A 13913-nucleotide genomic window follows, 5' to 3' on the forward strand; every position below is an offset into this window, starting at 1 on the left:
GCCTAGGTCAATATTCGCCAGGAAGACAACGTCCGATCATTGTAAAATGTACTAACTTTAAGATAAAAGAGATAGTCCTCTCTGCCCGAAAAAAGCTGAAGGACAAAAACGTCACAGTTAATAAAGATTACTCACCTGCTACACGTCACGCTCGAAAGAAATTAACCGAGTTTGCCAAAAGTGCATCCGACGGAGGTCCGTATCAGCTCCGATATAACAAATTACTAATGAATAAGAAATACTACATGTATGATCCCGAATCTAACTGCGTTAACGAGCATACGAAGCAACCGCCATCACATGATAGTCATCCTACTAACTGTTAAACAGCACGCGCAGAAACCGCCCTCAGCTGATAATCCCGCCAGTTCGGCTCACGGCAGTCCGTAGGGACGCGCGAGGAGTTGTGGACGTTCTTTTTCGCAGATATCCGTTCTTTTCACTAACATCCGCAGTATTATCAGCAGACGTGACTGCCTTAACTCCGCCATCGACACCTGCAGCGCCGATATCATAGTACTAATTGAAACCTGGTTGCGTCCTGAAATTGGAGGCCACGAACTTTTTCTCATTGCAAATAATTTCTCTATCTATCGCTGCGATCGCATTGGGCGACAAGGAGGAGGCGTACTGCTCGCTATCACGAAAAATTTCGCTTCACAGTGCATCCACGTCAACACCCCTTTAGAAACTGTCTGGGCATGCGTCACCCTAAACCATAAAAAAGTTATTATTGGGGTCTGTTATCGGCCCCCTACCTATACACAGAACTTTGTAAATGAAGTACACGATGTTGTTAACGTCGTTTCATCCCATTATCCAAACTGCCCATTACTTTTGCTTGGTGATTTTAATATGCCAAATATAACCTGGTCTAACACTGTCCCCACGATACACCCACCTTCCACGCTAGCTAAAGAATTTTTAGAAATGTGCTCCGTTTTTTCTCTCGAACAGCTTGTAACTGAACCGACTAGAACCACAGACTCTGCTGCTAATACCCTTGACCTTATTCTCGCTTCACAGCCCGACCTAGTTTCCAATATCACTAACGTTCCAGGAATGAGCGAACACTCTTTACTCTTTTTTCACTTAAATCTCGCACAACCTAAACATGCCAAAAGAACTGTAACCATCCGTAATTACAATAAAGCAGACTTTGACGCGATTAATAGAGAACTATGTTCATTCCTTGATGTTTTCCTCCAGGATTTCGACAGCCGTACAGTAGAAACTAACTGGGCAATCTTCGCAGAAAAAGTTACTTACCTAACCAACAAGTACATTCCCATTCGCATCCTAACTAGCAAGTCAGACGCTCCCTGGTATAATGTTCATATAAGACGCTTATCAAATAAAAAGAGTCTATTGTACAGGTCGGCAAAGTTTTCCTCGAGTGAAGCTCGTTGGAGGGCCTACCGATTGGCTTCAAGCGAATATGTATCAGCGCTAAGAAACGCCAGAAACAATTTTTATGTCACACGCTGCCGTCCATGTTAACAAATGATACCAAGAAATTCTGGCGCGTTATTAACCAAAAAGATGATGACACCATAACTCTTGTAGATAACTCTGGGAATGCCATACCCTGTTATCATATCGCATCCGTCCTCAATGAAACATTTATCCAAAACTTTTCTGCAACCTGCAATGTTTCCCCACCCACTGCACCTTGTTATGATGACCAGGCTATGTTTCCAGTTACAATTGAACCCTGTGGCATCGAAACCGTGATTAAATCGTTGCGTCTCTCCTTTGCTCCTGGCCATGACCTAATTTCCATGAAATTTTTGCACAACACTTGTTTATTCATCTATTTTACTAGCAAAACTTTTTCAACAATCGCTTGACACAGGATACCTGCCCCTTGATTGGAAAGTAGGTAAGGTGATTCCACTTTATAAATCAGGTGACAAGCATTCTCCTCGCAATTATCGGCCTATTTCAGTAACCAGTATCCCATGCAAAATATTAGAACATATCCTATATTCACAGCTTGCTAACTTTCTTGAGTCAAACTCATTTTTTTTCAAGTTCACAGCATGGCTTTCGAAAAACATATTCTTGTGAAACGCAGCTGGCTTCCTTCATACATAAGCTACACCTAATTCTTGATACTCGTTCAATAGCAGATTGCATTTTCCTAGAATACTCCAAAGCTTTCGATAAAGTGTCTCACAAACTGCTACTTCACAAACTACAGCTCATGAACATTGACCCCAAACTTCTTGCTTGGATTGAGTGTTTCCTTAAAAACCATTCGCAATACGTGTCAGCTAATAATCTTAACTCTCACTTAAACCCTGTCCATACCGGCGTCCCACAAGGCTCCGTCCTCGGGTCTCTTCTTTTTCTAATCTACATCAACGATTTGCCTTCTTCTGTTTCCTCTCATATCCATTTACTTGCGGATGACTGCGTAATCTTCAGAGAAATAACAAGCAGTGACGATGTAACGGCTCTTCAGACTGGCCTGAACGCTATTTCATTGTGGTGTAAAACATGGCTAATGGAACTTAACATCACAAAATGTACATCTCTTCGCGTATCAAAAACTTGCAACAGTATCCCCACTTATTCCTTAGATCATGTCCTCTTAGAATCGGTAGGCTCATACAAGTACCTTGGTGTACACATTACTTCCACTCTCACTTGGTCTGCACATATCACACACATAATTAACAATGCTAATCGTATGCTTGGTTACATCCGCCGCAACTTTTCTAAAGCGCCCTCATCCCTCAAACTGCTGTTGTACAAAACGTTAATACGTCCGAAACTAGACTACGCCGCATCCATCTGGGACCCTCATCATGAAAACCTAATAAATTCACTAGAAATAGTCCAAAATAACTCGGTTTGCTTCATTCTTTCCAACTATAACAGGACCGCTAGCATATCTTCAATGAAATCAAGCCTTAATCTACAATCCCTATCCTCACGCCACAAAGCGTTTCGTATCTGTCTATTCCATAAGATGTTTCATCATCCACACCTGCGTAGCGAATTAATCCCTCCCCCTCGTCACCTATCATCGCGATTAGATCATGCCTACAAGGTCGGTGTCCCATTTTGTAGAACTAACGCTTTCTTCCAGTCATTTATACCTCGTACAGCAGCAGAGTGGAATCACCTTCCCGCACTGACAGCCACCATCAAAGATTACCAGCTTTTCAAGAACGCCTTAGCTAATATTGTATGAGTAGACAAGTAGACACACCTGTTAACGTTTTATTGCAATACTCCTATTCTTTGTATCACATTTCCTATTTTTTCTTGTTTTGTATGCCTGTAACCACTCCCCTCTCCAATACCAACGGCCCTGAGGGTACATGAAATAAATAATAAATAAAGTCTTTTGATATAAAATTGCCATACTTCTTCTGTTGAGAAAGTATGAATGAGCAGATAGATAGTGTGATATATCCGCTATGTAATGTACGAGAAGAAAGGGAACTGAGAAACACTATCTGACTTTTCTTTTTTTTTTTTGCCCACAAACGTATGAAGCCTAGGAAAGCGCAGGGAAGGTTATTTATATAGTGTTTGATTCAATTGGTAAGCTAATGATGAAAATAATAAATAGAAATGATAAGCTAAAGGGAAATGAAAGTGGAAGAAAAAAACAACTTCCCGTCATGGGGAGCTGAACACACACATACACAAAAAGAAGACTGCTCAAACACGACACTCCAATGCTGTCGTCTATTTCTTCCTGCGCAAGTAATTGCAGAGCACATGACAAGCCCTGCGACTAACAACTCGCTTTGAAGGTAGGCGCGGACAATGAGAGAGAAAGCACTGGGAAAATAAACTGGAGCCTGCGACAAACCTGCGTACTTGTTTGTTATTCGGCGAGGCACGTTTCCCACAGAAGTGAGCAACGCTGCGAACATGTGCCGCGTATCCAGCTAGCTACGACGAAAAAACTACGGGTACCGGTGGCTCCGACCATTTAGGTAACTTGTTCCTCGCTACATAGATGCGAGAGAAAAAAGTGGGCACTGGCTGTCAGAACCACGCAACGAATCCTCCAAGCCTTCTTGACAGTTTGTTTACATCATAGTTTGTTTACTGCACGAGTAGTTCGTGGTCGTTTTGCCAAACCAGCCGGAGAAATACAAAAGTGCATAAGAACACCGTGATGGCGAAAATACTCACGTAATGCTCGTACGACGCATTCGGAATACGTTTGGTGTCGTTCTCTGTGCCGATCAGTATATGTGCCTCCTGCCTAAAGCTTACAGCTGTCAGTGAGAGATGCGGCTAAATGGTTGCTTTAGAACCAATTGTTGGGTTTCATTTCCTGTTTACAGCTGTCAGGTGTTGTTGACTGTGTGGCTGTTAGTATATACACATGCTATTCCCATCGCATTACAGCGACGAATGTGCGCCGACCTTTTTTTTTTTTTATTTACGTTGCTATTTTGTTCCCTCCATTGCCTCGAAGCTGCTTCGTCTCATCTTGCGCGCAGCCGTGAAGCAGCGAAACGGGAATGCTATGTCCCTGATGTTTCAGTATTGCAGTTGCTTAGGCTATAATGGCGCCTCCACGTGTTCAAGTATTTGTACTTCGTGCACTAACTCGGAATGTCACACTCCTACCATATTGTTTACCAGCGTCTATTTGTTTAAGGGGAAAGCCTTAACTGGCTCATACCCGCGATGGTCTTGAAAAAATAAGTGCGTCGTCCGGTCCGAAGGTACAAAAACTGTAATCATCAGCAATTCTCACACACCCCTAACCAAGCAAAAAATGCAATTGTTCATCCCTCTCGTAATGCAGAGGCTACAAGCATTCAGATAAGTGAAGCGTACAGTGCATACATTCGTGAGAATCACGCATACAACGAGCAGAAACGCGGCGCCTAGTCGACTGGCACAAAAAAAAAAACATGACCCTCTCAATGGCTCATATACTTCCGTGGCAATGGCTCATACCCCTGTAGGCTGAGGCTACAAGCGCTTAGCAAAGCGAAGCGAACAGCGCATACGTTCATTGAAATTACCCATACAACACATAGAACAGCATACGTTTCAATCTCCTGTTGAGAGAATGCAACGTAAAGTCGATAAGAAACGTCGTTGGCGCGAGTCTGACTCCGCTATACGAGCGCGCGAAGCCGCAGCTAAGTGTTGAAAACGAGCCGAAAAATCCGAGCTGTGAAAGCAGCAACGCGACGATGCGAGACGGTGCGTTACCAAGTGCGCAGCATGACTTTCGCCTTCACGCGTTACAAGAGTGTAACATGCTGCCGAACTTCCTTTTTTCCTAGTCTCAATGTCAGGTCTCAAGGTCAGCATGTTATCACGAATGAATGCATGAATGAATGAAGGACTTAATTTACTGAGCTTCTTCAACGCATTCGCCGGACGGAAGTGGTCCCTACTTCACAGGAATCCATATGCTGCTCTCGCAGCCTGGCCCCTGGTTACGAGCCGCAGTTGGTCTTCCAGGGCGAAGCTGGACAGCAAGATCTTTCATCGCTCTCTAAGTGGTGGCATGGGACGGGAAGTCATGTTGGGGTTGTGGTTGGTGAAAAGCGGTGGGTGTCGTTGGCTAAACTTGCATTCCCCTATCATGCATTGGAGTGTTCCTGGCACCTGACACACGGGGCCCGCACTGGCTAGGGTACATGCGGTTGAGCATTCGGGAGTGCGGGTACGGCTCTGTCTGAATCTGCCTATATGCTGTCTGCGGCTCCTTCGTTAACTTGGGGTGTGGCTCGGGGAAGCTCTGTCTCTCGTTTCTGTAATACTCCACTATGCCTTTGTACGTGACCAGTGGCTGGCTCTTTGCGTTTTCCTCCTCCCTCTCCGTGGCTGCAGCCCAGTGTGACAGCGCTCGGGCCTGCTGGTGGGGAAAATCGTTGCACTCCAGTGTGGAGTAGGCCAGAATCCAGATGAATTCTGTCTGTTCCCCTTTCGGAGGTTCTTCGCCATTGAGCACTGGAAGCACCAACCGGCACACCCAGCCCGACTGGAAGCTTCTATACGCTTGTGAGTCTGTGACCACTCTGGTCCTGCCCGGTACGATGAGGGCCAGGAAAATTGACAAGTCTTCTGCTCCTTTGACGTCGTTTGCCTTTGCCGTCGCGCTAGTTAGTAGCTTTTTTAGGACAAAAAGGACAGCCGCCCTTTTCCATACCCCCTTGAACATTATATATAATGTATGTAGAAATAACGGTAAATGAGTCCGTACCTCTGTTCAGAATTCTGTTTCGCTTCTGTGTCATGTGCTAAACAGTTTCTCTGGTCACCCATCTTCACATGGTGTAATGGCTCATGATTTCTTTTATGTTCTTAAGAACTCTGCCATGAGTCGACAGCCAGCGTTCGGTGTGTTAGTTGTGAGGATTAGCTGGCGCTCGTTCTCAGCAGCTACTCTAACGCACGAAATGCTTTGCGCGAAAGAGTCCAAATACGCAGAGCGCGAAGCAAATGTGCCACGTACTACTTGCAAAAGAAAAGCACAATAAAAATATAGCATCTCGTGGGCTAAGTAAGGAAATATTGCGACAGCCACATCGGAATTTATATCACGGAGATTACAGTGGGCCTTGGATGCAGCGTGGACGCAGATGAAATTCACGCAACCAGTGGCCGGCCTATCATCGCTTCCTCGTCCCCCGTTTTTTCTAATGTGCTTGGCAGCGAGTAAGACACGCAGAATGGCATGTATACTGCACATACGCAGCGTACGCTCCGGAACAGCTGTACATCTTGCTGTCAAATGGCTGGAACGCATATCCGCTTTTCCTCGCGTTTGAGAACGAAATAAAAGAAAGATTCCGCACGGACCTGCGAACCGATGTCGAGCTCCACACAAGGGTTTCGACGCAAAGTGTTATCGAAAAGCTATAATGCTATGCTAGGAGTAAGAAAAGAAATAAATATCGCTCTGAAAGGATACGCGTGGTCAGTTGTGATTCTTTATTTCTTGATATTTTTTTAGCTTTGTTATTGATGTCTTCAGTGCCATCCCGTAGCATGACATGCTCGCGTTGTATTTTGCTAAAAGGCAGGCCCTATTTTAGGCATTTTATTTCATTGTCTTGGCGTTACTAGCGACAGTGGCTTGTATCAAAATGTTACGTCTCCATACGACAATAACACGTTGTAAAATAAAAATAAAATAGCGCTATCAGTTAACAAGAGCCGGTTCGCAAGGTCAGCCGACATAAAAAAAAATATTTTTATTGTTACGTAGCCAATCACTGCTTTAAAAGTAGGTTAAAACAATTGCTTCATAATAAAATTATTTTACTTTTCTACACACCATCTTTGAACATTCCGTTAACAGTGCACAACTATGTAGAGCTACAAGTCCATATATGTTCACAGAAATTGACATAGAATTTATAACATACTTTGTAACAAATGTGACAGAACAGCGCAATCACAATCTAAACAAAATGATCAAACGCAACGTTGACTGTCAAACAATGATCGATTGCGCAAGATGCAATATGTATGAATCAGAAGAAAACTAGAATAAAAAAGCAACAAGCAGGAAAGATGGACATCAAGAACAACACATGACTTTGTCTCCGTAATACAAGCAAGAAATATATGTATCCCCTTTCACTGTTGTAAAGGGGGTCACACAGGTATCACCTTTCTGTACATTACAAAAAGCTTAAACATTATCCTGCATGCTCTTATCACCGACTTTCTTGTCCCATGCCACGCAATTTTATATGACCATCACAATATTTCACAGTCTTGTAGTAAATGTTCACAGCCACAATCATAAATAATGTCTTCGTTCTGTTTGTTGCGTTGTTTCCTCCAAGACTACACGAGCTAGCCCAAATTAGACTTTTCTGCATTAGATTTCATGACATATACCTGTAGACATTTATATATTATGAAAAGAGAGTTTTGCAAGCGGCTCACCGGTCACGACAACCGACATTACGCCGTGCACAGTGCGTGGGTTAGTCGTAGACTCCTCCCCATCATGCGAGCCATTCTCGTGAGGCCGCTGGGGTCATCTGATCATTCATTATACATGAATGATTCATATATATATATATATATATATATATATATATATATATATATATATATATATATATATATATATATATATATATATATAGCAAGAAAAACTAACTTGCTCAATGCTAACGCCCGCGCACAGCGATACGACTCCCTCTCAATTTTTGTTTGGAGTCTTGTTTGTGCTTTTTCATAGCTTCAACCGAAGAAGTAGACGTCGTCTCTCACAGACACTGAGCTGAACTTGCACGCATTTGCTTTTTAAAGAACTGACGCTATGAAGCACTTAACCTGACCTTGTTCTATGGGATTTCTCGTGATCTCTGCGACAACAACGCACAATGAGGCAATGAATTGAAATCCGGCCCTGACCCATTTCATTCCCCCACAATATCCAAATATTCTAGCGCCGCAACTCAAAAGATCATCGCTCCATACCATGTTTTCATTTCTGTCGTTCCATGCATACCACAACCATTACAATACTCCTTCTTGCCTAAATTTACGCGAACTCCGCCAGGAAGGGGAGTGTGAGGTAAATGGCACCGGTGATTCGAACTTGTAATGGAATCCGACGGGGTCCTGTCGCGTTTAGTTTTTCGAGCCAGCACAGCTAAAGGTTTCTGAGGGAGTACAGGCGTTCAACGTGCGCCACTTTTCATCGTTTCAGCCGTTTAGATACCTCCCTTTTGTGACGACATACCACCTTCGAGAAGAAGCTGCCTGACGCATTGCCAGCCGGTGGACTTTGCGTGCACATCGTCGGCGTTCAGCAAGCTCCACCACCGATGTGCCACTTCTAAGGTCGGGAAAGATGCGGTACGTCAGGCCCAGACAGACTGCCAGACTAGCTGCGCTTACAGAAAGCAGTTTAGCTAACCGAATAATATCGAAATGGGAAAATATGTAACCGGTAATCGTTGCGCAAAAGCCAAAGAAACAGAGCGAAAGGTGTTTTAGGTCAGATATGACGATGCAGTGAACTATACTGGCACAACAGAGAGAAAGGTGGTTGAACTTTATTGAGAGGAAAACAAATGAAATCAGGTGTTTGAAGCCAGGGCAGTTTGCCTTTGAACAAGGAGTTATAGGATCGAATGGCATGAAGTATAGACCATCTAGAACAAAGGACGCAAGTAAAAATGAAACAAACACACAAGCGCTTCCGTGGGTGTGTTTTGTTCCTACCTGTGTCCTTGTTCTTGCTGCGCTACACTTCATGCCATTCCAAGATGATCAACCAACAAGCCCACATTGTCGCTCTCGTGGGATCCAATTCGCCGTTGATGACGACTCATACATAGCATGTGGAAACGGTTCAGAAACCATGGAGCATGTTTGACTAGAATGCCGCAATATCTATCTGCAGTCACTAATGTAGACGTGGTTAGGTTGCCCGAGGCAAAAGATTTTTAGAACAGCAGTTGAAACGTAGACAGATCTGCCATGGAGACAAGTGAGAAACGGCTGGCATATTGGTGACGCAATGGAAAAGAAAACACGCAATGAAGGAAACACTACATATTCTACAAATTTAACGCACCATAACAAACCTCTCGAATAATCAATACTTTTTTTCTTTTACCATCCATCCATCCATCCATCCATCCATCCATCCATCCAAAGGCCTGACATCCTTCTGGGTGTAGCACGAGGCCACGGAAGAAACTTCCCTTACAAGTTCCTCGAGGAGAAAGCTTCACATTTCAAGAAAGCCTCGTCGTGGTCCTGAAATCGAACCTACGTCACCGCTTTTTCTATCTCCCTGCCGAGGAACACGTAAGGTCCTTCTTCGTAGCTTCGAGCAACGTTTGGACTAGCGCCAACGGTCTCGCAAGCAGTCGCGACTATACAAGCAACAGCCAACAAGGCACTGACCGTGCAGCTGGATCGCCTGCGCTCTTCGCTCTCGGGCACGGACAGCGAGCTGCGGGGCGATGCCCGGGGCGATGGCCTCGGCGACACCCTGGGAGACCTGGCTCCGGCTGCTGCCGTGGGGACCACGGTGACGCAGCGCGTCGCCGCCGAGGAACCGCTGAGTGCCGACAGCTGCATGTCGGAGGAAGGGCCGGCCACGGGCGACACGGGCGTCAGGCTGGCCCGGTGGCGAGGCGGCAGGGGCGCCGCGAGGCTGTGTCGCGGGCTGAGCGACGACGACGAGGCGCTGCCGGCCACCGCAGGGGACCAGGCGGGCACCGCCATGGACTGGCGGCGCGATGAGGGCGACGCCGAGTACGCAGCTGCGGTGACCGCGATGCTCGCCCGGCGCAAGTTGGGCTGCGACGAGCGTCGGCTGCCCTTGCGGTGCAGCATGGTTCCCTTGCGGACCAACATTGACATGGCTTTCGAGGCGCGGCCTCGCCTCGCACTTATTCACGCTTCTCTTTCGCGGTTCGCTCACCGCTCAGCCCGAGCTGCAGCGAAACGGAGCAGCTGAACGCATGTCCATAACCAGTTCCGAAGTGCTCCTGGCGCGCCTTTCTTTTCTCACGGCCCCGTCTTAGCGAGAGGTGTCCTTCAATGCCTGTCTTTGCTGCTTCGAGAGGCGCGAGAACTGGTGGCGGTGCTGGTCTTATGGTGTCTCAGTAGGCACTGTGTCGATCGAGATCAGTTCACGAAAGCAGTTTCCTTGGCTCCGTCTCGTGTTCTGCCCTGATCCCCATGGAGTTCGAAGGTGGTCCGCCGCGCCAAAATATTTTCACGGCTCTCCTTTTAGGTCTTTTGGCAAACGTATCTTAAGAACCAAGCTCACAAACTAAACGCAATTATCTTCTTTTTCATTCCGTTTTGTCCTTGCTCAGGCCGGTCGGCTCAGTAACCAAGTCGAAAAAAGTACGGTTACTGATGAACAGCGTCCTTCGTCTAAGGCAACTCAGTAGCTTAATCTGCGCTCGAAAATGCTTGGCGCATCGGCGACTCAGCAGTAATGCTAGGTTTTACAACAGAACCTAGCTTGGTAGGAATAGGCGCTTCTAGCAAACCTTACCGACTACGGTAGTACGCGTGCGCGGATCTAACTCTATTCAAAGGCTTTTTAATCAGAATCGGCGGTGTTTCTCTGGCTGTCATTCATGATATTTGACGCGCGCTAATTGCGCCAGGTCATGCTCATTGCGTACGTGCAACAAGTCGCGGGTTTTGTGAGTCCAGGAACTTTGATTTATCCTCCAAGAACTGACCAGCAAACGTCAACCGGCTAAGATGTGCTCGCGCGCATGTAAAAGTGGGCCACTATGTTCCGGTCTCTAAATATTTGCTCATTCACGTGTTTTTCTTTTTTCTTTCTAACTTCCAGATAGTGGGATTGCGCAATAAGGAAAAGAGGATGACAGTTAGTTCGCTTTTAAACGAAATATGTTTCTGTGAACTTTTACGAATGACGATAAAGTGACTGAAGTACACTGTCTACTACGCCTCACGACCCGCTTTCAAAGACAAAAAAAGTGCAAATTGCTGATCAAATCTTGCCCCGCGAATCGATTCCTTGTTCGTTCTTATGTCACCCGCTCCTTTTGTGCCACCTAACCCAGGAACCATTAAATATTCACGTGACCGAGATTGGAGCCCGCTCTGCGAGAGCTATCGGGCTGATACGAGTACGCATCATTCAAGGACTATTCGCGTTTCGCCCACCGTCATTACAGCGGCTGAAAGACCGCGGAAATCCACTCCAGTTTTTTCTCCCTTGGGTCCGGTCGATGTCGGGGATCTGCCCGCCCCGATCGGCGCGCTAACAGTTGCTTCGCGTGCCGCGACGTCTTCCAGAACGCTGTTCTGTGCGCCTCTGCTTATTCGTTTAGAAAAAGTGAAGAGTAGATCGGACGATTCCCTTGCACGGTGAGTCGCTATCACCTCAACCCTTCCTACGGGAAACTTGTTCACCTCGTGAGAGACGCGGGTTCAGAACGTGCGGTGAAAACGAACTGCAAGTGAAGACGCCGAGTGAACGTCGCGAGCGCATAACGGAGAAACGCACCGAGTTTAGCCCATCGCGCTAACAACTATCAGCCGCAAAGCGTTCTGCTTTACTACGTAAATACTCTGTACGACGTCCAGTAGTCAACGTTGCTGGCAGGTGCTAATTAAAATTTGAATCGTGATAGATATGCTGTTGCGACTCATTGCTCTGCCGTCATTTGGCAATTGGCCACTCAATCACGCGCTTTGATCGCTAATTAATCTCGCTCGGTTGTTCTTCGCTGCTGTTCAAATGAAGTTGCAGAATGTTTTCTGGAACTTTGGGAACGTTGAATGATGACGCGTCAATTTGGCACGTAATTTTGCTGCAGTTGCGTCTTGAATTATTTTTTTTTTGAGAAACAGACAAATTATTCCGCGCGCGTGTTCACTTCGGGGACCTTGTTGCTCTGGACGTAATTTCCGAAATACGAATGTCGATCTTGACCGGCTATGTCTCCTACTCCTGCGGTGAAGGTACGCAGTCGGTAAAGCAAGTTTCGCTCCTAACGACGATCTCACTGTGCTGAATTTTTCCTCTCACCTTTGAAGTTCAGCGGCAAATTTGCATGCGAATGTTGCTAAAGTTTCGCTGAAAACGCGACGATCTAACAGACGCGCGAGTTATAGATCAACGTCGAAATGACGACAGCTCCCGCAGCAATGCAAATACAACAAAAAGATTCACATATGCTTAAATCACGTTCCACAAAAACTTTGTCCGCACGGCTTTTCACTTCAAGCAGGTCTTCGCGTCGGTCACGCAATTGCGGCAGCTGTAAGCGACGAAACAGTCGAACAACGCACGCAAGAAGCAGGTTTTCCAAGGATCCTCGTTATCAATTCTCAAGATTCAAGTCTCCGGTGCTAGCGACGAAGTTCCTCGATGCGACGTGAGGGCACAAAAACAAGGTGCAGTTTCTTCGCGTCTGAAGATGGGTTTCCGTTCTGTCCGGCGACGCCGAAGATTTCGCGCAGTTGACGTCGATGTTTTCCAGTCTTTCGGAAGGAAAGTTCCTTCGGGGAGGCTAACTTTTGCGTTCGAAGCACTGTCCGTGCGCCACAATGCCCGAAAACTCCGCGCCGTACTTTGCGCGACCTACTAGCCGAGTCAGGTGCGAGTCAAAGCCGCGCGTGGAACGAGACGGTGAACGGAGGAACACGTCCGGTGCGTTCGCGCGCCCGACAGCGTCTGCTGATTGGCAGCGGAGTCGCCCCTCTCAGCTGCGGGCGCGATCGAAGCTCGGAGCGGCGGCCGCAACCAGCGCCGACGCGGCCCCGCGTCGGAAAGCGCCTTTCGCACGCGGAAACGCCGCCGCCGCTTGACGCGCGCCGTGTGTTTCTCCCCGCGGCTCTCGCAGGTGGGCGCGCCCGGCCAGCTCTCCGCTAATTGAAGCACGTTCGACGCGTTTCAACTGCCTTCTCGTGTGCTACCTGGCAGTGCGGACGGACACTATCGGCGGCCATGCAGCGGACGCTCCTCTGTTGTGTTTTGTTTTGATCTGTTCTGCCGTGTATTCTTCTGTTGTGCAATGCAGCCTTTTTTTTTTGTACAACATTATCACACGCAGCACACGCTCCACTCCGAACCTATGTTCTCCATGAAAGCCTACAAAAGTTGACAGGAGATTTACCTTGCTTATTTAATTTTTTTACCTGCGGTTTGTACGGTCTAATCGTCTCACCATCTGCGTCGCAGCAGCTGCAGCTGCAAAAACAAAACAAAAAACAAGCTACAAAACAATAAAAAAACTAGCTGGGTCCGAATGTTATAACGGTTCGGAAGGTAACCGGTTCAATTGGCCTCATCTGATTGGTCAAAATTTTGCTTGCGTTAGCGGCCATCAGAGACAGCGGGCTGGCACCGCAAATTACGATCACGTCACGCATCTGTCAATCATTTCCAAAGCGAACCCGTCTTTGGCTAAGAGCGGAACCGGCGAAGGGGTAGA

General features: G+C 46.7%; 1 protein-coding gene across 1 annotated transcript in view; it reads right to left on the reverse strand.

Annotated features, from left to right (window-relative positions):
- LOC142577869 (uncharacterized) overlaps positions 1–10344 on the reverse strand; it is a 294425-nt gene extending 284081 nt beyond the window's left edge. The window contains exon 1 of the mRNA XM_075687302.1: positions 9883–10344. Within this exon, the coding sequence (XP_075543417.1) occupies positions 9883–10344 (462 nt within the window). The remainder of the gene's footprint in view (positions 1–9882) is intronic.
- Between the last annotated feature and the right edge of the window lie 3569 nt (positions 10345–13913).

Source organism: Dermacentor variabilis, chromosome 4 (genome assembly GCF_050947875.1).
Source record: "Dermacentor variabilis isolate Ectoservices chromosome 4, ASM5094787v1, whole genome shotgun sequence".
NCBI classification, from domain to species: domain Eukaryota; kingdom Metazoa; phylum Arthropoda; class Arachnida; order Ixodida; family Ixodidae; genus Dermacentor; species Dermacentor variabilis.